The 22,393-nt window shown below is 42.5% G+C and overlaps 1 protein-coding gene and 2 long non-coding RNA genes across 8 annotated transcripts in view; 2 read left to right on the top strand and 1 right to left on the bottom strand.

Annotated features, from left to right (window-relative positions):
- LOC308589022 (organic solute transporter subunit alpha-like) overlaps positions 1-10,644 on the bottom strand; it is a 32,031-nt gene extending 21,387 nt beyond the window's left edge. For 5 of the 6 annotated variants that reach the window (XM_081197818.1, XM_081197814.1, XM_081197815.1 and 2 more), the window contains exons 1-4: positions 8,202-9,055; positions 4,771-4,922; positions 3,065-3,138; positions 1,414-1,572 (exon numbers count right to left, since the gene is read on the bottom strand). In XM_081197818.1, coding sequence (XP_081053944.1) covers positions 1,414-1,572; positions 3,065-3,138; positions 4,771-4,922; positions 8,202-8,283 — 467 coding nt within the window. In that variant the 5' untranslated portion in view covers positions 8,284-9,055. Of the gene's footprint in view, positions 1-1,413; positions 1,573-3,064; positions 3,139-4,770; positions 4,923-8,201; positions 9,056-10,409 lie in introns of those variants that run through there. The other variant, XM_081197819.1, reaches the window with a different exon arrangement.
- LOC308589041 lies at positions 545-2,725 on the top strand. The gene is made up of 2 exons (XR_014009055.1): positions 545-683; positions 2,530-2,725. It is a non-coding gene; the product is annotated as an uncharacterized lncRNA (long non-coding RNA).
- Positions 10,645-10,751: 107 nt separating the features above from the next.
- LOC308589046 lies at positions 10,752-17,737 on the top strand. The gene is made up of 3 exons (XR_014009060.1): positions 10,752-10,963; positions 11,823-11,885; positions 17,151-17,737. It is a non-coding gene; the product is annotated as an uncharacterized lncRNA (long non-coding RNA).
- Positions 17,738-22,393: the final 4,656 nt, after the last annotated feature.

Raw genomic sequence — 22,393 nt, 5'->3', positions numbered from 1 at the left:
TGGGGCCTAAATGTGGTCCTCCAGTTCTTTCTACCTAGTGCTAGGAACTCTTCCTTGGCCACCCTGCTCACTGGTCCCACGTTACACCCTGCCTCACTGAAATGTGTTCTTGAACTTTGATGGTGCCTCTCGTTGGTCTGGGTGGAGGATAGAGAGGGGTGTGTGCAGAAACTAGCCTGCTGTACAAAGGTACAATTTACATTAATTGCCACGCCCACATTTGACTCTGGCTCCACCCACCGCTGGCATGTGGCCCTCAGAAGGTTGTCCAGAAGGGAATGCTGCCCTTGCACTGAAGCTGACTTTCCACCTATTTCCCACATCTTTTTTCACAGTCTAGATCCTCCATTCTAAGCAAGGGTTTTGCGTGTGGCCCTTATGGAGCCAATAAGTTAGCACGGTCACATGTTAACTCATGCTGACTAAAAACATGGAGAGGAAACAGAAGTAATCAGTGAGGGAAGGACAGGTTGCCTTTCTGTCTATTGCCCCCCCCCCAGTTCAACTAACTTATTGCAAACGTCTGTTCTTGTTTTACGACCAAGAGAGTGGAGCTTGCAGTCCATCTACTCCAAACCCATGCTCAGTGCAGAGAATCCAGAGCTAAAGCATCTGCAAAAGATGGCTGTCCAATCTCTGCATCCTAGAAGAATTCCAAGGCAGCACTTGGTCCAGATATGCAGGTATATTTGTCTTTGAGCTTCCTTTAAGTCAGTGTTTCCCAACCTTTTTTGGGCAAAGGCACACTTGTTTGATGAAAAAAATCTCGAGGCACACCACCATTACAGCCCCGTGACGTCAGCGCGCAGCGTCACGCCGGGAGGGACGCAGGAAAGTGTAAGTTTCAATTTTTTTCCCTCCCCCTTGCCGGGGAACCTCCAAGCTTTGGGGGTGGGAGGAGGCAGCAAAGCGAGGCAGGAAGGAGAGCGCGGCTTGGCTGGGTGAGCTTTGGCAGGGGCAGGGAATGAGAGCCGCGAGGCGGGCGCTGCGGACGGAGGCGCTGCCCGCCGAGCTCGCAGGCAGCCAGGCAGGCAGACGGCGAGAGCCCCGCGCTGGGCGGCCTCTCCTCGCCGCCGCCGCCCCGCCTCTCGCCGCCCGACTCGCCCGCCTCCCTCCAGGCAACATCTCGCGGCACACTAGTGTGCCGCGGAACAGTGGTTGGGAAACACTGCTTTAAGTATATGATTGAAACCAAAACACTGCCCAGTGGGGTATGTTACCTTGGGTTCCAGGATGGAAGGAAGGTGGTATGTCAGTGTAAGAAAACTGGTGTGAATGCGCTGACTTTAAACCACACCCTTTCCCTTTAATAATAACAACACTCTGATTATACCAAAGCCTTTCCAACTCAAATGTTTTGCAGATTTCCCTCCCTTCACCTTCAGAACTGGTAGGTTTTATAGAGAAACTCACCTATTGATGCGTATATGTGGGAGGCAAAGGCAACAGCAGCAGCAGGGGCCTGTGCTTATCTTGAAGTGGTTGTTCTCAAAGTGCCTGAGGAATAGTTTTTGACCCCCACATTCTTTAATCATCATGAGCAGGAACTTGTGGATGACGATAGCAAAAAATCTATGGGAAGGAGGGAAAGGCACCTACATGTTAAGATTTACGTGGCTGCTCTCCTGTCTATGCATTTGTCACACATGACTGTCATGGCTGCAGGCTTGAGCTCAGAAGAGGAAGAGCTGGCTGAGCCCAGGTCTGCTGTTCTGCTAGCTGAGGAATTGGAGAAGGCTGCTGATGCTGGTGGATCGGAGCCTGAGCCTGAACCCTCACAGGGGCTGTCCCCCAGTTTTGACTTGCCAGGGTAATTGAGTGCTTCTCATAGTAGCATAGCTGCTCAACAGGGCACCACTCAGGAGGTTACAGTACAGACACAGAGAGTTGGCCCTTTAAGAGCCACAGTCTTCAGGCCTAAAGGATGGAGCCTGGAAGAATTGGACTCATAAGACCTCCGTTCACCTCCAGCCTTTGCTGGCACAAGTTGTTGTTGTTGTTCATTTGGAGCTATCCATGGTGCAGTAACTACTGGGATGCCTTGAGTTGCCATTCCCTGAAAAACCTACCATATTTTTTGCTCTATAAGACTCACTTTTTCCCTCCTAAAAAGTAAGGGGAAATGTGTGTGCGTCTTATGGAGCGAATGCAGGCTGCGCATCTATCCCAGAAGCCAGAACAGAAGAGGGATTGCTGCTTTCACTGCATAGCGATCCCTCTTGCTCTTCTGGCTTCTGAGATTCAGAATATTTTTTTTCTTGTTTTCCTCCTCCAAAAACTAGGTGTGTCTTGTGGTCTGGTGCGCCTTATAGAGCGAAAAATACGGTACCTTGTTTTTGAAAGAGTGAGAGAACTTTATTTTAGGAGAAATAGCGGGGGGGGGGGATTTAAATATTCCCTTCCTCAGGGCCACTGCATCAGTCTAATTTGCATCCCCCACAGCTGCTTTTGGGTTGCTGTTGTTGTTTTCTTTTTTTTAAAAAAGAACAAAAAGCCAAAGGATGCAAACTATTTTCTCTTCCTTTACAGTATGTGTTACAGCTGACAAGCCTCATCACACAGATCTCCAACTTGGGTTATTTTCCTATATTGGTGTACTTCTTTTCAGCAGTTTTTTTTTTCTTTGTTAAAAAAAAGAAACCGCAATGTGCCATTTAGAAAAGACTGGTGAAATGCCACTCACAGGTCAGAATCTTGCTCTAAAGAATACGTTTGAGAAATCAAAGGGGCTCTGCTGTTTCAATCCAGCTGCCAGTCAAAGGAGTCTGTGGACTTTTAAAGTGCACAAACTAAAGAATACACCCCCCCTACACACACACGTTTAACATTCCATTCTTTTATCTAGCTGGTGCCATTATTAGTTTCTACACTATCATCAAAGTCTGAGTTAACAGTATATTCTCCTCACGCAAAAAAACCCCAACTGATAAAGGATTCTATTTTAACAAAAGGGCTGTTCCTACAAATACAAGATAACTATTTGTTTCCTTAATGCTGGAAACATTTTGCCTAAAAATGGAAACAGATGGGTAAATGCATATCTAAAAAGATAGAGAAAACATACACTGCTGCAGTAAAATCTGTAAACATTGTTGAGCGAGGAATCCACATCCCAATACATGACGTAGTGGCAATCACCTGGAAAGAGAGAGGAACATTCAGGGCAAAAACTATTTATTAACTAAATAGATTTGGGGGCAGGGGGCGGGGGAATCTATTATCCTCTAAATGAATATCCCTTCAGTTCAGATTTAGACACAATTCAATATTATCTAGTCTCGAGTTAGGCATCAGATCAGAACATCAGATTAGAGCTCTTTCTAAAGAACTTTTCCTTCAGAAAACATCAGATGGAGAAGCCCTACCTAGGGAAGTCCAATATCCAAGTGGCATCATAGGAAGTGGCATTGTAAGTTATCGTACTATTTGTCCAAGTAGGCCAGTATTGTCTATTTTGATTGGCAGCAGTAATCCAGAGTCATTAGCTATTCATTGTTTTAACTCAGGAGTGGGAAGCCTGTTTCAGCCTGAGGACCACCTTCCCATATGTGCAGACTTCTGGGTGTTACATGCCAGTGTTGGGTGTGGTAAAAGGGGATGTGGCCAGACACACCATTCTCTATTTTCCATCCATCCAGGCAAGCAAGCAAGCAAGCGATATTAACACACTTCAAGAGCACTTTCCAGCCACATGAAATCACTGAAAGAGAGCTGAGAGCAACGCCAGTGAGAGATATTGCCTGGGTGTGTGTCACTTGGGAAAATTCTTAACAGCTGGGTAGAGAGGGCTGGAGGGCCACATTTGGCCCCTGGGTCCGATGGTTCCCCACTCCAGTTTTAGCTGAAGATGCCAGGGATTGGACCTGAGAATTTCTGCATGCAAATAATGTATGCTGCTGCCTGTCCCTAAAAGGAAGGCATTGCCAGAGACCCAGTAATAGGGTCATCTCTGGATGCCCTTACGTGAGTACTAAGAGGGTTTTCCATGCTTAGGTAAAGGTAAAGGTACCCCTGCCCGTACGGGCCAGTCATGTCTGACTCTGGGGTTGCACGCCCATCTCGCTTAAGAGGCCGGGGGCCAGCGCTGTCCGAAGACACTTCCGGGTCACGTGGCCAGCGTGACAAGCTGCATCTGGCGAGCCAGCACAGCACACGGAAACGTCGTTTACCTTCCTGCTAGTAAGCAGTCCCTATTTATCTACTTGCACCCGGGGATGCTTTCGAACTGCTAGGTTGGCAGGCGCTGGGACCGAGCAACGGGAGCGCACCCCACCGCGGGGATTCGAACCGCCGACCTGACGATCGGCAAGTCCTAGGTGCTGAGGTTTTACCCACAGCGCCACCCGCGTCCCTTTTCCATGCTTAGTGTAATATAATAATAATAATAATAATAATAATAATAATAATAATAATTTATATCCCGCCCATCTGACCAGGTTTCCCTAGCCAATCTGGGTGGCTTACAACATATATAAAAATACAACAGAACATTAAATATTGTAAAAGAAAATATCCTATACAAGCAACAAACAAACCAAGAAATCAATAGAAAACAACAACACAACAACAACAACAACAACAACAACAACAACAACAACCAGCTTGCTGTTATACTCAAATTAAAATAACCACCAACCCCAACTAAACATATAACCCACACCAACCCAACAAAAACAAAACAGAGGAACCAAAATTAGAACTCTAAAACATTTTAAAACATTTTAGCCAGTTGCCCCAACCTAACTACCATAATTTATTTATTCAACTTACCGGAGCAGCTGCATTTATCCAAATAAAAATGGATCTTTTGGAGGGTGGGATTTTGCGGTAAATATAGAAGACTTCCTCCACAAATACCAGGTCAGCAGTCAGTGTCATTAAAGTCAGGATAGCAAAGAGCAATATTCCTGTCAAATCAAGACCTGAAAGGATAAAGAGTTGTGGCAAATTTAAACAACAAGCTGCAGCACATAAAGAAATGGAATACTTCAGCCTAGTAAAAGCAAGCAAGCATGCTTAATATAAGGTAAGTATATCCTTAATTCACAATCCAGGGCCTTAGAATCCATATTGGTATGGTTACAAGTTAACTGTACCCTTAGCAGACCGATTGCTAGTTAATTACTTGGATCAGTCAGTTTCATCACTGGGACTTAAGCTTGAGCAGAAAAAAATAGTTTGGGATTTTGAAACTGAGAGACTATGGCTGTGTGTGTGTGTGAGAGAGAGAGAGATGAATGTTTCTAGCTGGTCTTAGCTGAAACTGGAGATAAGGGCTTGTTTGGCATCCAAACTTCTGAACAGTCATATCTTGGATCCCGAACGCCTTGGTAGTCGAACGTTTTGACTCCTGAGCACTGCAAACCCGGAAGTGAGCGTTCTGGTTTGTAAACATTCTTTGGAACCCGAGAGTCTGGAGGAGCTTCCGGGGCTTCTGATTGGCTGCAGGAGCCTCCTGCAACCAATCAGAAGCTGCACTTTGGTTTCCGAATGCTTTGGAAGTCGAACATAGTTCCAGAACAGATTCCGTTCGACTTCCAAGGTACGGCTGTATTACGTATTTTTTTCTCCTGGTAGGGCTCATTTCCACTTTCAGAGCCCCACCTCTAAGGAAGGGAAAAACAGTTGAGGCATTGCTGTTACAGGGTGAAAAGGATTTGGAAACCCATATTACATACTCCATTATCAGTATTATTAATACAAGAATGTGGGAAGAGGCTAAACAATCAAGTTCCATAAAGGAAGAACAAGGAAGTATTGGTAGTGGCAAAACACTGCAGCAGTGCAGCAATGCGTTGTGGGGTAGGTAGAACTTAGGTCTTCACTCTAAAGCTACAGAATGAGTACATAACTAGGGGTAGGACCGCACAGCAACCACAAAGCACTACAAAAGCAGCCACGGCCATCTTAGGCCCACATTTAATAAACAAGCGCAGTTCCCCCACATTTATCACATGGTACATTGGCTGCCTGAATTCACTCCCCCTTTCTTTTACTTGAGCTTTTCTGGCCAAAAATGTTCACATTAATGAAGCACTATACCTATTTGTTTTTGTTTTTTAAGTGCTTAAAATCACAAACACAGTTTAGTAATGCCTATAATTATTAATTAGTAATTTTTAAAAAAATAAAGGAATAAAATTTGGTATAATCAGGAATAGTAGACTATGTACCTGTTTGGGTGCATGTGCAAAATAATTCAGTAACAAGTAGATAGACAGACAGACAGACAGATGTACACTCTCCTCCCCACCCCTTAAGCAATAAACTGCTATCAAAGAGAATCATAGTTCTCTTGTATTGCTAGTTAGCTGTGACAATTACATCTACAGTTGTTCTACACAGTCATAATTATATCTGGGATTTGCTGTATGATATCTGTAAATTCGTTGATGCAAATTCTTATCCATGGCAAGCTTTTGCATCAATCGAATCATACCTTCTTCCTTCATTGCTAGGGGCTTTATATTTTTCCATTTCGCTGCAGTTTGGAACTTTGCCACCACTAAAATATGAGCCATTGGCTCTCTCCTAATCTGTGATATCTCTTCCTAGTCAGTAACACCCATCAAGATGGGTTATAGAACCAAAGGGCAATCCCACATCTTTTTAACACGATGCTTTGTGAATGACCTTTAAAAAAAAAAAAAGAATGCTTTGACACTGATTAATTGGCAGTAAACTGTGACTGTGATTCCAGATAAACAGACCCAGTGCTGTAACTACAGGGACTGATTCCAGGGAAAATGCAGCCCTTCCAGACACCACCCCAGTGTTGCTCACAGCATTGCAGAACCTAATAAGTTCAGCTCATTAAAAAATAAATAAATATGTGGGCGAGTCTAAGTGCAGGTGTCCTGCACTGAGGCTAGTTGTGCCGTTAGTGTCTATATACAGCTACACATTCATTCCTGTACTACTGTCATATCATAGTTCAAGAAGTTTTAAACTTCCCCTTCCCCTTGCCATTCTCTGTGTCCACATGACCCCATACTTGAGAACAGCAGGAAAGCTTTGACACTTAATTTCTCGCAGGTGGAACTGCTCATACAATGCAGAGGCAGAGGCACTGTGGGAAGTGCCTGTTTTGATCCACACACCTAAAGTTCCCCATTTCTTATCAGTGGGTATTGTGTCAGTTGCTCATTCCCATGAGAACACTGACTAATAAATAGAGTTATCACACATATTGCCCATTCTGCATTTGTTTTATACGGCAGCACCTGCACTCCGGAACTCCTTGCCTATTGAAATCAATCAGGCACCTTCACTGTACTCTTTTTTGTGCCTGCTAAAAATATTCCTGTTTAGAGAGCCAGTGTGGTGTAATGGTTAAGAGCCTTTTATCTGACTTGAGACTTATTGCAAACCTTTTAACCTTTTATCTGACTTGAGATGCCTTGCTCACAGCTTACTCCAACCCGTAATCTGGGGAACCGGGTTCGCGTCTCCGCTCCTCCACATGCAGCTGCTGGGTGACCTTGGGCCAGTCACACTTCTCTGAAGTCTCTCAGCCTCACTCACCTCACAGGGTGTTTGTTGTGGGGGAGGAAGGGAAAGGAGATTGTGAGCCACTTTGAGACTCCTTCGGGTGGTGATAAAACGGGATATCAAATCCAAACTCTTCTTAAACTAGCTTACCCAGATGCTTAGAAAGTTGAGATGATTTTAATCTGTTTTAGTATTTTAACTTTTGTTTTATGTTTTAAAGTATGGTTGTAATTTTTATTTTATTTTATCGTTTTATCATTTTGTAAATTGCTTTGAGTGGTGTGTTTTTTTACAATCAAGCGGTATATACATTTTATAAAATAAATAATATTATCATAATTATCAACAACAATCATATATGTTTGGAATTCTTCCTGCACAAGCCCTGCTGAAAAGGAGCATCTTTCTGTTTTTATGGTTTAAACTCTTTTTAATTTTAAAGTTACAGGTGAATGGTATTTGCCATTCAGAGTCATTATGCATTCATCAACACTAGATTAAGTTTGCCTTTAAGCCTTTCTGATGAACATTAATGTGTCCTCCTCATTTCAAATGCCATTTAAAAAGTAGGTCAGTCCAGAACAACAGTGAATGAAAAAGCTTCTCATTAACACACACACACACACCAGTTTGATTAATCTGGTAAAAAAACACCCAAAAAGGATTTATTCACACAGACTTACGTTGTTCTCAACAGTGAATAAACTTACTTTCTAATATTACTTGTGAGTATGGACGTTCATTTGCAGAACAGACAGGATCCAATGTCCCATTATTTCCCGCTTCTTCCATTTTAGGAACTTTCTTCAGGGACGCTTTCCCTTCTTTTCTCTCTAGCCCTCCCTGTTCAGATTCTTTTCTTTCTCTGAGTGCTGCAGCTGTAAGGAAGACTGAGATCAGCTTTCTGCTAGTTCCCTCTTGTTCTTGCAGTCAAGCTCTGCTGGCTGAGGTGACAGGCACGTCTGAAATCAGTGAAACATTGACTGTCCAAATGCTCTGCTACTTTCCTTCTACAGTTCCACAAGATAAGAAGCGGCAAAACAATAGTCAGGTGAAACACAGAGATCTGGCACTAGCAGCCAGGTCCTAAGAGGTCAACTAGAGAAAGAGACAGGGCAATGTGAGACTGAAAGGGCTGTCTCTTCTGGCCAGGATGTTTGGTACGCCACACCTTTTCCACCAACTGTTACCAGCTTCATTGCCCTCAGCAGGGTGCAATGTTGTAAACCGCAACCTGTTCTCATGGTACACAGTAACATGTGAAATGGTTCTGTATAAAAGATGACATTGTGCTTTGAACGTTTCCTTTTGCTGAGCCTTAACAATTGAACAATATACTGTACCATGCAGAAGGGTGTTGCTCGGTTTTTTTTTTGCAAGTGATACTATTTCAGTATTAGTTGTTGTCAGTGGGAAAGACTGAGCAATAAATCAAAGGTGTATTACGTGGTTTTCTGATAATCTCGGGCCAGGAAACCCACTTTTTCACATAAACCCGTCTGCACGTCTGCCATAGGATCCCTGCGCATCTACAATATAATCCCAATGCTTTGCAGAGGACCCTAATCTTAGAATCTGTTCCATATTCCATTCATACTGGAATGCACCTAAACATTTCTACAACTATGCAGTGCCAGGGGAGAAATGGCTAATGTCAGATAAGTCGCCTTTTCGAGAAAGTTGCTCGCCGTTATAGCTCTTTTCACTGAGAAACTGACAATAAGGAACCACACTGGTTTCCCCAGAACACAGTTTGAAAAGCACTGTTTTAGCCACTATAGATTTAATGTTCAGATTCTTGCTAAAGGAAATGGATAAACTGATTTGGCTGTTGTACACCTGATGTGCAAGGCAGCCTGTTTATTTGTGGAGAAGCTTTCCTGCTACAGCAAGCTATTCATAATAGGGCCACTTGCCAAATCAAAATGTTTGCCTACAAGCCACCCTACCTCTTCGCAGCCACTGCATGTGAGCACAGGCAACTTCCAATTTACATGAGGGAGGGGGTTACATTCCAAGGCACCACACGTGAAATCACATATATTTGAAAAACCATTGAAAAAACCTGCAAACACCCCATTCCGACCCTGCCCTGCCCCCCTCCGCCTCTTTCTGTGATTTTTTAGGTCACTTCCGGGTTCAGCACAATGTGCACGTGTGCAATCGCACACATATTGGACATGCCTAAAATAGTTGCTGCCTGTATTATGAAGGGGAAAACTGTTGTAAATAAAAATATGCCCTTTTCCCTTATGGGGTATCCAAGAGCCCATATAGAGTCCTTACATAGGTTCCCTATTGGTAGGAGAAAATAACAGAGGCCAACCAGAGAATATTGAGAAGCAAAGCAGCTAGTAAGCTTGATCTTTATTGATCTGTTGCAACAGGGTACTCCCCTCACACGCAGGAGAGGAAGAGGACCTAGAACAATGGCCTGCAAGGCCTTATAAAGACTTTTGAAATTCCCATTCTCTAGATCAAGACCACCCCCAGAAACATTATGCATACATCACAGAAGGGGTGTAACCTAAGACCACCCCTCAGATACATCCCACCTACATCACAGAAATTTAAATGTTGTTTTTCTCTTGTCCTTGTTTATCTCCTGTCTAGCAGGTTACTTGATCATTCTTTTGTAGTGGTAAAATACTTATTTCCTGGGCCAGGTCACAGGCTCACACCTTATTCAAACACAGATTAAGACAGGATTTGTGAAGGAAGAGACAATGGGGAGGCTTTCCCATTTTTAACCTTGCAGAGAAAGAATTTGGTCAGTTTAGGAATCAAAATGGTTCCAGGTTGGCTTTCCTGTGCTGATCTATGTATGTGCAGTTATGAACATTACTATATATCTAAGACCATAAAATTCCTATCACAAAAACCTTGATTTATAAGTGTTTGTGTGTGTACAGGCATACCTGAGCATAAGATGTTCCATGAGAATCATGGCCTTATCATGTAAAACCTAAACATAAAAAAGAAGGCATTAATGGTGAAATTTCTGTATAGAAAAGCAATAACAGAGAAACGGTCCACTTCAATGCATGATCACATAGGCCTGAATAAGATGATTCATTTCAGCTAGCACCCAGCATCAAATTTCATCTATGCTTAGAATATTACTTAGAAAGTCAAGGTAATTTGAATCTCTTTTAGTATTTTAACTTTTGTATGTTTAAAGTAGGGTTGTGAATTTTTCTTGTTCTTACTGTTTTATCTTTTGTTAAATGCTTTGAGGTTTTCTACACTCAAGTGGAGTTCATTTTTTATGAGATAAAGAACAAAATAAATAAATACATGTAAATACAGGAGGCAGATAAGCCTAAATAAGGCTGCAATGGTATACACACAAACCTGGCTCGGAGTATGTCCCATTGGACCCAATGTGACTTACTTTGAGGAGCCAGCATAGAATTGCCCTGTTAAACATTCTGAAGCATGCTCCATTGTGTTCAATGGGACTTCCAACCAGGTGAGTATAAGATTTCTGCATTAGAATTCATTTAGATCTATGAAATAATTAAGCATGCGTTTAAAAAATTCCCTCTAGAATCAAAGGGACTTGAGATGTGTTCTTTAGTTGCTATATATACAGAAACACACACAGAAAGAAACACCCACCCACCTGTTAGCAGATAAGCTATTCTGGTGTGTGGTGATTGACCTTTTTAACTATGCAGCCTTTCCTGATTGGGTTTAGGTGCTTAGCAGCATTAGGTATTTATATGGTCCTCATATCTGATGTAGCAAAGTACAGTCTCTAAATAGTAAACCTTGATAACATCTCAAACTTTAGATAAGTTCAATATTTTTCTTTCTGCATTGAAGATTTCCGGGTGCCTCTTATGAAGTACGTCTATGTCCTTGTGGAATTGGAGAATCTGAGTTTGTAACATGTATCTTTTTATGTTGTCTGTTTTGCACCCAGATTAGATCAGAGTTATTGTTAGATTTAAGGGAATCCTGAAATAAGTTAATCGGGAGATGTCAGATTGGGTTTGGTTTTGCTCTGTGCCCTCCTTGAGTGCTTCTGGAGGGATGTAAATTTGAACTGTTCTAGTGTATCTCATTTGGCTGGGTGAGGAGGGGATGGAGATTTTTGCCTGGCTGGAATGAAGCTTTTTGTACAAAGACGCACATCCATTGCTGCACTAAGTTTTGCCAGTGGCTTTTCCCACTGCTGGTAAGTGGCCCCTGGAAGGGGATATGATCCTCATGCTAAAAAAAAAGTTCCCTGCCCCTGATTTAAATTATGGTAATTATTTCTACATATCTATAGTAATCATTTTAAAATTTGTCCTCCTTTGTCCTTTTTCTTGACCACCCTAAAGACAAATCAGCTCAGAGTGAGAGTGGGGAACAGACATGGAATGCGGAAGGAGAGAGACTTGAAGGTTAGTATTATTATTATCATCCTCATCCTCATTATTAAATTTGTATACCACCCTCTATCTGCAGGTCTCATGGCGGTTCAAAACATAAAAACACAATATACTAACACAAAATACATAATAAAAATAAAAACAAGAAAAAAAACAGTAATTCCCCCTTCCCCAACACATTTTAAAAGCACATTGGATGTCAATCAGCCAAAGGCCTGGTTAAAGAGGAACTTTTTTGCCTGGTTCCTAAAAGTATACAGTGGTACCTCGGGTTAAGTACTTAATTCGTCCCAGAGGTCCGTTCTTAACCTGAAACTGTTCTTAACCTGAAGCACCACTTTAGCTAATGGGGCCTCCTGCTGCTGCCGCGCCGCCGGAGCACGATTTCTGTTCTCATCCTGAAGCAAAGTTCTTAACCTGAGGTACTATTTCTGGGTTAGCGGAGTCTGTAACCTGAAGTGTATGTAACCTGAGGTACCACTGTATAATGAAACCTCCCTGGCCAGAGCATTGTACAAATGAGAAGCCACTGCAGAGAAGGCCCATTCTTGTGTTGCCACCCTCCAGGTCTCCAGGAAGAGGGTCACAAAGAAGGACCTCAGAAGATGATCTCCGGTAGGTTAATATAGAGAAAGGAAGTCATTGAGGTAGACCCGTATGGAAATGGCCTCTTGACATTTGCAGGCAGAGAAACTGTGGGTCCCATTTCACCCTGTTTCTTCAGGGGGAAGAAGAAATTCTCCAATAGTTCCTCAGGGGTGGCATTCACCATTAGCAGTGACAATAGCACAGTTTCTTTTGCTCTTCCTAAGATTTTATTTTGTTATTCTTTCAATGCTGCCACAAATGGTAGTAGCAGCTATATTGGCAGCCTGGCCACCATTTTGTATTCCCCACAATGCCATGGGCCTAGCATTATTCTGGGGCATTGTGGAGGAGAAAATGCCAGTCAGAATATTGGTGCCCTTCTTGGGGTTGGGAGAAGTAAGAAAAAGTAAATATCCAAAATGTTCTTTAGGAAATGACTTGTGACAAATTTTGGGTCAGCTCTAATCAGAGCAGAGACAGCCTTGGAGAAGGCACACACTCCAGGCTGGGAAATATATGCCATGGAGAGAATATTTTGGCTGCTTAAAGGGCCTTTGAAGAGGCGAATCACAGTTCCATCACTCCAAGAAGTAGCGATGGATAATTATGGTGGCATCATCAGGTAGGCAGCTGGAGGACTGAATTTTCCAAATGCTTTTATTCAAACTGAATTAGTCAAAATGAGGGAAGTATTGTTTACACAGTAGCAAAGAGACTGATTCCTCAGCTGATTGGAACTCTGTTTTGACATTATTTGGATGGTAGTCAACCAAGTATTACTCACAGCAGACTTAGTGAAATTTATGGGCCGACTTAGTCATGTTCATTATTTCAGTGGGTTTATTCTGAGTAAAACTTAGGTGAATACAACCCTTTGGTTCCTAATTTTTACCTACTGGATAATGTATTTTCCCCTTCTATCTGGAAATTGCCACAAATGCCTATCTGATATTCAGTCCCTTAACTCATTTTAAAGGGTATGCATTAATGTCAAATGGAATGTTTTTAATCAACATATCAAACCCTAGGAATCTGGATTCCACAGGAGACGTCTGTATTTTAGCACGAAATAATGAGAATTAATATAGGAGTTCCAGGACCAAGAAATAAAAAAATTAATACCTGATAAGCAACTTCACATGTATTTTTTTTTACTGCACAAAATACAACATCTGTAGTTGTGCATTTCTTATGTGTCTGGTTATGCATACAACCCTGTAATAGGACTCTTAATAGCAGTGGTTTCAAATGCATAAGTTCTACCTTATCCTAATGTAAATCTTAGAACACTGCCATTATGCTGCCAGCAGCGTTAATGTACAAGGCCCCTCCAAAGTGATGCATTAAGTAAACTGGGTGGAAATCCACAAAGTAAGTAATGGAAAATCATTTGAATTGGAAAAAGCATTGACCTTCATATCAGCCTTTGCGATTCCATTGTATGTCAAAGCAGCTGTTTTCTTCTACGTGCAGCTATTCTGTTTGTTGCCATTCAAAATATTTCATCTTCTTGAAATGCTCATTGTCAAAAATATTATGTAGAAATGCATTAAGCATGGAACTTGGCCCCTCAAACTGGAGGCAAAATAGACTTTGAGCATGAGGCCCGTGCCTGCTACAAGATACACAAAGGCATGTGAGCACATGCATAGCATTTCTATACATGTGAAGGGAATTTTCAAATTTTATTATCTGCTGGAAAATGTCATGTGCTGTTTTGGCAGATCACACCATGCAATTGGAATGGGAAGACTGAAAAACTGTCATGCACAGAGTTGCAAGCAATTGTTCTTCAGCAATAATGGAAGGGAAAGAAGTATGAAACTAATAGGTTAGGTGTGCATAGCCTATGGACTTCCAGATGTTGAACTACAGCTCCCATCATCCCTGGACATTGGCCAGGCTCACCAGGGCTCATGGGAGATGCAGTCAGTTCAGCAGCACCCACAGGTTCCCTACATCTGCAATTGGTAATCAAAGGTCCCCAAAACTTTTCAAACAAGACATTGTCGCATGGGAATGATTTTAAAAGCTATCAATTTAGGACATCTTATAAAATGTTTATAGCCATCTTCTGAACTGTTAAGCATTCCAAACAACCCATAAAGAAACAGATATATTTCATTAATATGAGAATAAACGAAGAAGGCAAATGCAGAATATTAGAGTCACAATTCTTCATATAACAAATAGTATATTTTAGGAAGTGTCCAATTGGACCATATGTCAACAAAAAATGAGCATACTGGTAAGAAGAGCCTGCAGGATCATGCCAATGGCGCATCTAGTCTAGCATGCTGTTCTCATAGTGGCCAAGCAGATGCCTGTAAGAAACCTGCAAACAGAACCTGAACACAAGAGCATTCTACCCTGCCCTATGGTTTCCAGCAACTGGTATTCATAAGCATTTACTGGCTCCAATCATGGAGGCAAAACATAGCCATAATGGCTAGTAGCTGTTGATAGTTTATCCTCCATGAGTGAGCCATCCAGGTTAGTGGTCATCACTGCCGCTGTGGGAGCAAGTTCCATAGTTTAACTATGGGCTGCATGAAGCAGGTGGCGCTGTGGTCTAAACCACCAATCCTCTTGGGCTTTCTGATCATAAAGTTGGCAGTGAGCCCTCATTGCTTTGTCCCAGCTCCTGCCAACCTAGCAGTCTGAAAGCATGCCAGCATGAGTATATAAATAGGTACTGCTGCAGCGGGAAGGTAAATGACATTTCTGTGCTCTCTGGCACTTGTCACGGTGTCCTGTTGCACCAGAAGCGGTTTAGCTATGCTGGCCACATGACCCACAAAAACTGTCTGTGGACAAATGCCGGCTCCCTTGTCCTGAAAATGGAGATGAAATCTGCACCCCATAGTCAAATTCAACTGGACTTAAAAATCCAGGGGTCCTTTTCCTTTACGTTTTGCATGAAGAAGTAGTTCCTTTTGTCTGTCCTGAATCTTCCAACTTTATTCTCCTGGACAGATTCTAGAGACGTTTCGCCGCAAACCACAAAAATTAAAGCCCACCCCCCACCTTTGGTACTGTGTGTTTGCTTTGGACCATCTAGTTGGCTTCATTTAGACATCTGGCCATGCAAAAAGGAGGCCGCTTGCCATTGCCATTCTGTCTTGGCCTTACTTCTGGAGTGGCTTGCTACAGTAGACTCCTCAGGCAAGCCAGAAAACAACAGAGATGCCAGTGGAGGTTGACTCTGTGGCAGAAATGAGTGCCTTTTACTCTGCCAGAGTGCCAGAACATTTGAAATCCCAAAAATATCAGTGGGATCTCTGTGCTAAAGGGCAGTTTAGCAACTGAACGAGCAGATAAATAAATGGCTTTGTTGCCTGATCATTTTGCCCCTTAGGGTGACTTGCTCCATGCTGTTATCATGGCCATAAAACACTGTTGTGAATGCAAATATCCCATTGATTTAAACACCTTGCAGATTCCCAATGACCCTTGGTTTCTGCTTGTGTATATGTGCCTTGTTCCCTCTCCCATAATGTGTCTGGGATGAAAGCCCTGTTCTGTCTGTCTTCCATTGCCTTTTCTTTCCAGTGGCACCTATAATAACCTCTTTGCTTTATCTGTACCCTCTCAGTCATAATGTTGTCCTTCTCCTGCTTACTTGTTCCCCGATTACCACTGAATTCACATGCTATCTGATAAGTGCAGGTATCTTCTTTTCTCCCTTGTAAAAAAAATTGGAAGCAGAAAGTGTTCCTAATTCTGTCAAGAAAATGACTTTCGATCCCCCTCCCTTGCATATTATTCTCGTGAGGGTCAGATGTGAATCGATTTCTGACGTGGGTTTTTTTCATGGCTGTAAAGTGGTAAAATGTGGAGTGCTTTGAAGTTAGAAATGTAATTGTGGAGACATAAAAATTGTATCTATAGCCATCACAGAGATATTTATCTCAAGATGACTGTCTCAGTGTCCTTCAGAGCAATAACTGCAACAGCCGAGAACATAACAGAGGGAGCTGAAATGTTATGACTCATTTACTTCTAACAAGTCTAATACACTTCAGTGAAAACGTATTGCACATGACATAAGGGACTCTCTGATATACTGGAACAAGCTTCAAAGGCCATTGAAATAAAATACCAGCCATTACTACTGCTCAAATATTCTTCAGTGTCTAAATTAGGCCACCAATACCAAAGATTGTAATTGCGTTATTCTCTCTGATTCCTTGTCGCTCAGAGAAATGTCTATGTTTTGCACACTCTTTTGTCCAGGAGGAGTGAGGTAGATAAACCAGGCTCATAAAACATGTTATTTTTTATTGTCATGTGCAACATTACTATTGCAATGTCATTTAAGATGTTAAAATGTTCACATTTTAAATGCATAAAAATATCTGTAATGGCTTCCTCTGACTATGACAGAGGGAATTCAGAGGAAGGCGTTCAGGACGCAATGCAGAATGTCTTTGTGAATGGGGAAGCGGTGGACAATTAATGCTGTGTACACATTGCCAGGGTAGGTTGTCTTTTTCTCAATTTGGATCAAAGCTGGTTTGGGGGGGAACACGTCAAAAATGCAGCATCAATAGATATGGATTGGGACTAATGTCATATGTACTCCGCTTCCCAAACCAGTTGTGGGAGTGCACTGGATGAAGAGTAAACAGAAGAGGGGACACAGCTTAATTAACCTAAAATGGGGGGTCACTCTCTTTCTGACTACAGTATGTACTTGGAAATAGGTGCAGTATTCCCAGGTGTGCCATCCACTGGCCATCACCCTGGACACGACCAACCAGCAGCAATGGACACAGGAAGCAGCCTTAATCGAGATGAAGTGATTTGCCCTTCTACTCCAGTATTGTTTGGCTACCCGCAGTGGTTCTCCCCAGAGTCTTGGGCAAAAAGCCTTCCCATCACTTCCTTTTTGGTCCTTCTACCTGGAGATGTCATGGATCGAACCTGGGGGCTTCTGCATGCAAAATGTAGGTGCTCTACTACTGAGCTATGGTGCCTTTTCTGGCAACGTAAGCCGACTCCGTGTGGCAAGATACGCCACCTTCATATCGAAGCCATTAATTAAGCTCTCAGTCATCTTATCGTGCTTGCATCTTGAACCTCCAGCTCAGGCTAATGGTTTTAAATTCACAGGATCCCAAGGATGCTCTGTTGGTGAGCCCCTCACCATCTTCACAGGACTGATTCTCCCTGGTCCCTGTGGAAAAGCCCCAAAAGTTGCCCTGCTTTTCATTTTGTAGTGCAAACAAAGCCTTTGGTTTAGTCACCTGTTTCAGTTAGTCCTGCCACACCCAAACTCTCAGTGTCTCTCCCTTTTGTAGCTTTTTCTCCTTGTCCTCCCCTTAATTTGTCAAACATATTGTGTGTGTGTGTGCATGCATTTGTATACACACAGATACACTCTACCGTTAATAAAAGATCATTAAATACAGACCATAATCACAAGATTATTTAAAGAAATGTTTCTTTTAAAATGCAATTCTCTTTTACGGCGAAAGTCCTAGAGATGCTGTAGCACATTCAAACACACACACACACAATCGGGTTTAAATGTGTGAAGAGTAATCACGGAAACTGTCACAGAGCTTAAGGGGGGGTGTTTGCCCAAATCAGGGTTCTATTCTTTGGCAGAAAGCAATACTGTAGTTTAAATTAGTGTGGTGCAGCTGAACCCTCATTTAAAATGTGTTCCACTGACATTGCACGAAGAGGGTGTCTTTGTTTAATAGCGCTGGCAGAACAGCACATTTTCCGCCAAAACCCGTTGGAGTTTAGACCTTTTAATAGAAAGTGACAATTTAAATTGCCATGACGGTGGCCTAATGGTGCTTAAAACTATTACTAGCTGATGCTACAGTTGGCTTCAGACCAGTTTGTTAACGCTCAAGAAAAAGGTAGGTGGGAGTGGGCAATTAAGCGATGAATAATTAGTCATTCCTTTATTCTTGACTATAATACCATTAGTCAAAGATGAACTCATTTGCCTGTACTGTTAATTCCATTGTAGCTCTGGGCTAGTTAACTCTCAGGGTGAGGAGACCTGACCATTGGTCAGCACTTCCCCACCCCCACCCCATGCTTTCCCTTTCAGTGGATTGCCTCCAGTCTCTCTCACCCCTCCCCTTTTCTTGGCACGTAAAATAGTATCAGTTTGTGCCATTTATTTGCTCGAGGTCTGGCCTAGCTAGTGTTAAAAGACTTGTTGGCCCTCCTGCTATTTTCCATTCAGGACGGCAGGAAATATAGGATGGGGGCACAAGGCAGTTTATGTTTTAAGAAAAAGTCTTACAGTACAGTGGTACCTCTGGTTGCAAACGGGATGCGTTCCGGAGCCCTGTTCGCAACCTGAAAGGAATGCAACCTGCGTCTGCATGTTTGTGCATGCGCGGGTCGCTATTTGCCGCTTCTGCGCATGCGTGTGATGTCATTTTGTGCGTCTGAGCATGCGCGAGTGGCAAAACCCAGAAGTAACCCTTTCCGGTACTTCCAGGTCGCCGTGGGATGCAACCTGAACATGCACAACCTGAAGCAAACGTAACATGAGGTCTGACTGTAGTAGGGTGCGCAAGGAAACATTGTCTTCTTGGAGAGGCAGTCAGTGCAAGCACATCAGAATTTTTGCTGCTAGCTGCCAAAGCAATCAGAAATGCTTATATGAAGTATGAAGTCTTTTACAGCCGTTCTTCACTGTATGCATAATGAAGCTATGCTACTCTGCCGTAACGGATTCATTTCGTTTATACCTTGTACCATTCTGTACTTATTGGTGAGTTTCTCAACAAGTGCCAATTTCCAGACCTTATTATACCAATTCGTCAAAGAGGCTCCTTCCACATATATTTCTGGTGCCTAGTTACAACGATCTTTGCTGCGAAAAATAGTCGGTGGTTTAAAGCGCATGCCTGCATTTTCCCCACCGAAAAGATTTAACAAAGCCAATTCTGGGAATTTGGCCACCTTTTGTCCAGCAATTTTGTGGATATCATTAAACATTCATCCCAAAATTTAGCTAGCTTCCTACACGTCAGCCACATTTGTTGGAATGAGCTCCACTGCAGAACTTTTAGCCCTTAAGAAAAACAGTGTCTGTCACCTCAAGCTTGAGATTTTGCTTTGGTATCCAGCTTGGATATATTTCAGTAGTTATATATATTACAGGAACTACCTCTCTCTCTCTCTCTATATATATATCTATATATATATATATATATAGAGAGAGAGAGAGAGAGAGAGTGTACAACTGTGGCCTTTATGGTTGCTAAACAGCACAGACACCTTGCTAACTACCATGCTTGTGCCAGGCAGCACAGTCTACTTCATGCACATCTGGAATGAGCTGAAAGTCAGGCATCCAATAATTTTTTTAGGCACATGGCTAATGTGCCTGAATCCTATGAACAGGGTCAGGAAAATTAATATATAACTGGCCATGAAAGGCACAGGATAGGCATAGACAAAACTGTTCTTTAAATCCAATTTGCACATCTATTTTATTTAATTAATGCTAAAAAATAAGTGTTCAGAATCAATTATGCATATTAAATATTTGATTATATGTGGTTTGATCAATTTAATGTGCTAATAGAATGCAGGCTTTAAACAAAACTGGAATTTATATCAGATATTTTGAGTAGCAACAAATACTTAGTAGAGGGAATAAAGGGGTATGGTTACTGTCGTTAGATTATCATGCAGAATGGTCAACAAATCCCCACTTCTTCTATCTTTGATGTCGTGCCCAGCTCTGCTCAGATCTCTTTAGACCATGCCCAAATTTTATCTGTAGCCATGGAAGATAAATATATGCTTTTTTTAAAAAAGAGCTGGCTATTTTTGCACCAGTTTTCAAATCTGGACTTCCCTGCCCAAAACTGGGCACAATAATTCACAGGCCACATCAGACCACATTTTCTGACTCAAGTAAGATACCGTACTTTTCCATGTATAAGACTAGGTTTAAGACTAGGTCTGCGTCAATGGCTGGTGTTGATTGGCTGATGCTGTGGTAATTGGGCTGGCGATTGACAGCTTCTGCCGGCAAGGGGACAGACGTGAGATGGTTTTTTTGACACGTGCAGATGAGCGGTTTTCGGCAATCCCCCCCAAAAGCTAGCCCCCCCCAAAGCTCAACAACTCTGAGCCATCTTCCCCCATTTTCTTAAATTTGAGTCCCCCAAAATAGGGGGCGTCTTCTACATGGGGGTGTCTAATACACGGAAAAGTATGGTAATTACATTTTTAAATACTGCCACACTCATGAAAATAGTCAAAGTTCAGCGGAGTCGGGATCACCTAGGAGCTATTTAATGTGAGACTGCCATCTTTCTGGCTATTTGTTACAGTGGTACCTCGGGTTACAGACGCTTCAGGTTACAGACTCCACTAACCCAGAAATAGTACCTCGGGTTAAGAACTTTGCTTCCGGATGAGAACAGAAATCGCACGGCGGCAGCGGGAGGCCCCATTAGCTAAAGTGGTACCTCAGGTTATGAAAAGTGTCAAGTTAAGAACAAACCTCCAGAATGAATTAAGTTCTTAACCCGGGGTACCACTGTATTGCAATTCATGTGGTTGTGTTTCCCTCATTACCCATCGCAAGCCTCTGACATGGCTCCCACAGGTCCACACTCTAACCATTACGCCACACTTGCTCATTAAAAAGAAACCCAGTGCATCTCACCATCGTAGGGGTGCCTCCTCAGTCTGTGGTGCTGTGTCGATGGGCAACTTCAGTGCCCCTCTTTTTCTCCCTTCTTACGGTTCTTTAGCTTTAAACTAGACCTTGGACTGACAGGCCTACAAACAGAAGATTCCTTCACTGAAGAACATGCTCGCCAGGCCACCCTACCTACAGCAAGGCCCATTTAAGTCAATGTGATTTATTTCTACAGGGTTCTGCTGCATGCCCTATCATTAAATGGAAATCTCTCCTAGGTTTTATATGATAAAATGCCATTATCCTAACAGTTATTTGGGAGCATGTTTAAAATACAGTGGTACCTCGGGTTACATACGCTTCAGGTTACATACGCTTCAGGTTACAGACTCCGCTAACCCAGAAATAGTGCTTCAGGTTAAGAACTTTGCTTCAGGATGAGAACAGAAATCGGGCTCTGGCGGCGCGGCGGCAGCAGGAGGCCCCATTAGCTAAAGTGGTGCTTCAGGTTAAGAACAGTTTCAGGTTAAGAACAGACCTCCAGAACGAATTAAGTGCTTAACCCGAGGTACCACTGTAAATGGCATCAGGGAAGGCCAAAATGAGTCTTCTTCACACAAACAGCAGCTGAAATGGGAAGCTTTTGATAGGGGCGTGCTAAAATGTCCACAATGACTTAAAACTAAATAAATAAAAGGAAGCTGGCACAAGAGCAAAGGGTCTTGGTGCGCATTTCTCTGCTGATACACACTGCATTGTGCTCAGAGACATGTGAAAATGTTATGAAGTAGAAAGTTCTTTAAATAGCATTGTGACAATATCTGCTTTTCCAAACAAAAACAAGTGATGAATAGCAGCCCCACCCCACCCCACACCTATAGTACAGAGATTATATTGTCTGGGTCTCATGTTTTTGTCTAGGATTAGTTGGAAAACTTCTTTTTAAGAGTGGTGTGGGGGAGATGTTACTTCAGTTTTTATCCTTTATTGCCACCTATTGGCGAAGGCTTCAGTCCACAATGATGAAACCTGCTGTACAGATGAGCTGGACAGTTATCTTTTACGTTTTCTTGATTACTCATATTCTGCAACATTCAACACTGCATTATATAGCCCAGTGCAATGCACTTGAAGATCAAAACTAGGTAATTAAAACATCAATAAAGCTGTAAGAGCCAAGCCAATTATTTGAGAACATCATCTGAAGGCCTCAGGTTGGTCAAGGCTCCTATAGCTCTGCTGCAGAAATGGCCAGTGTGCTCAGCACTTGACGGTCGCTTCTGATGCATGTTCT

Source organism: Podarcis bocagei (genome assembly GCF_964188305.1).
Source record: "Podarcis bocagei genome assembly, chromosome: 6".
NCBI lineage: Eukaryota > Metazoa > Chordata > Lepidosauria > Squamata > Lacertidae > Podarcis > Podarcis bocagei.
Note: the sequence above shows the minus strand (reverse complement) of the source record. Positions and strands in the feature narration are given on the sequence as shown.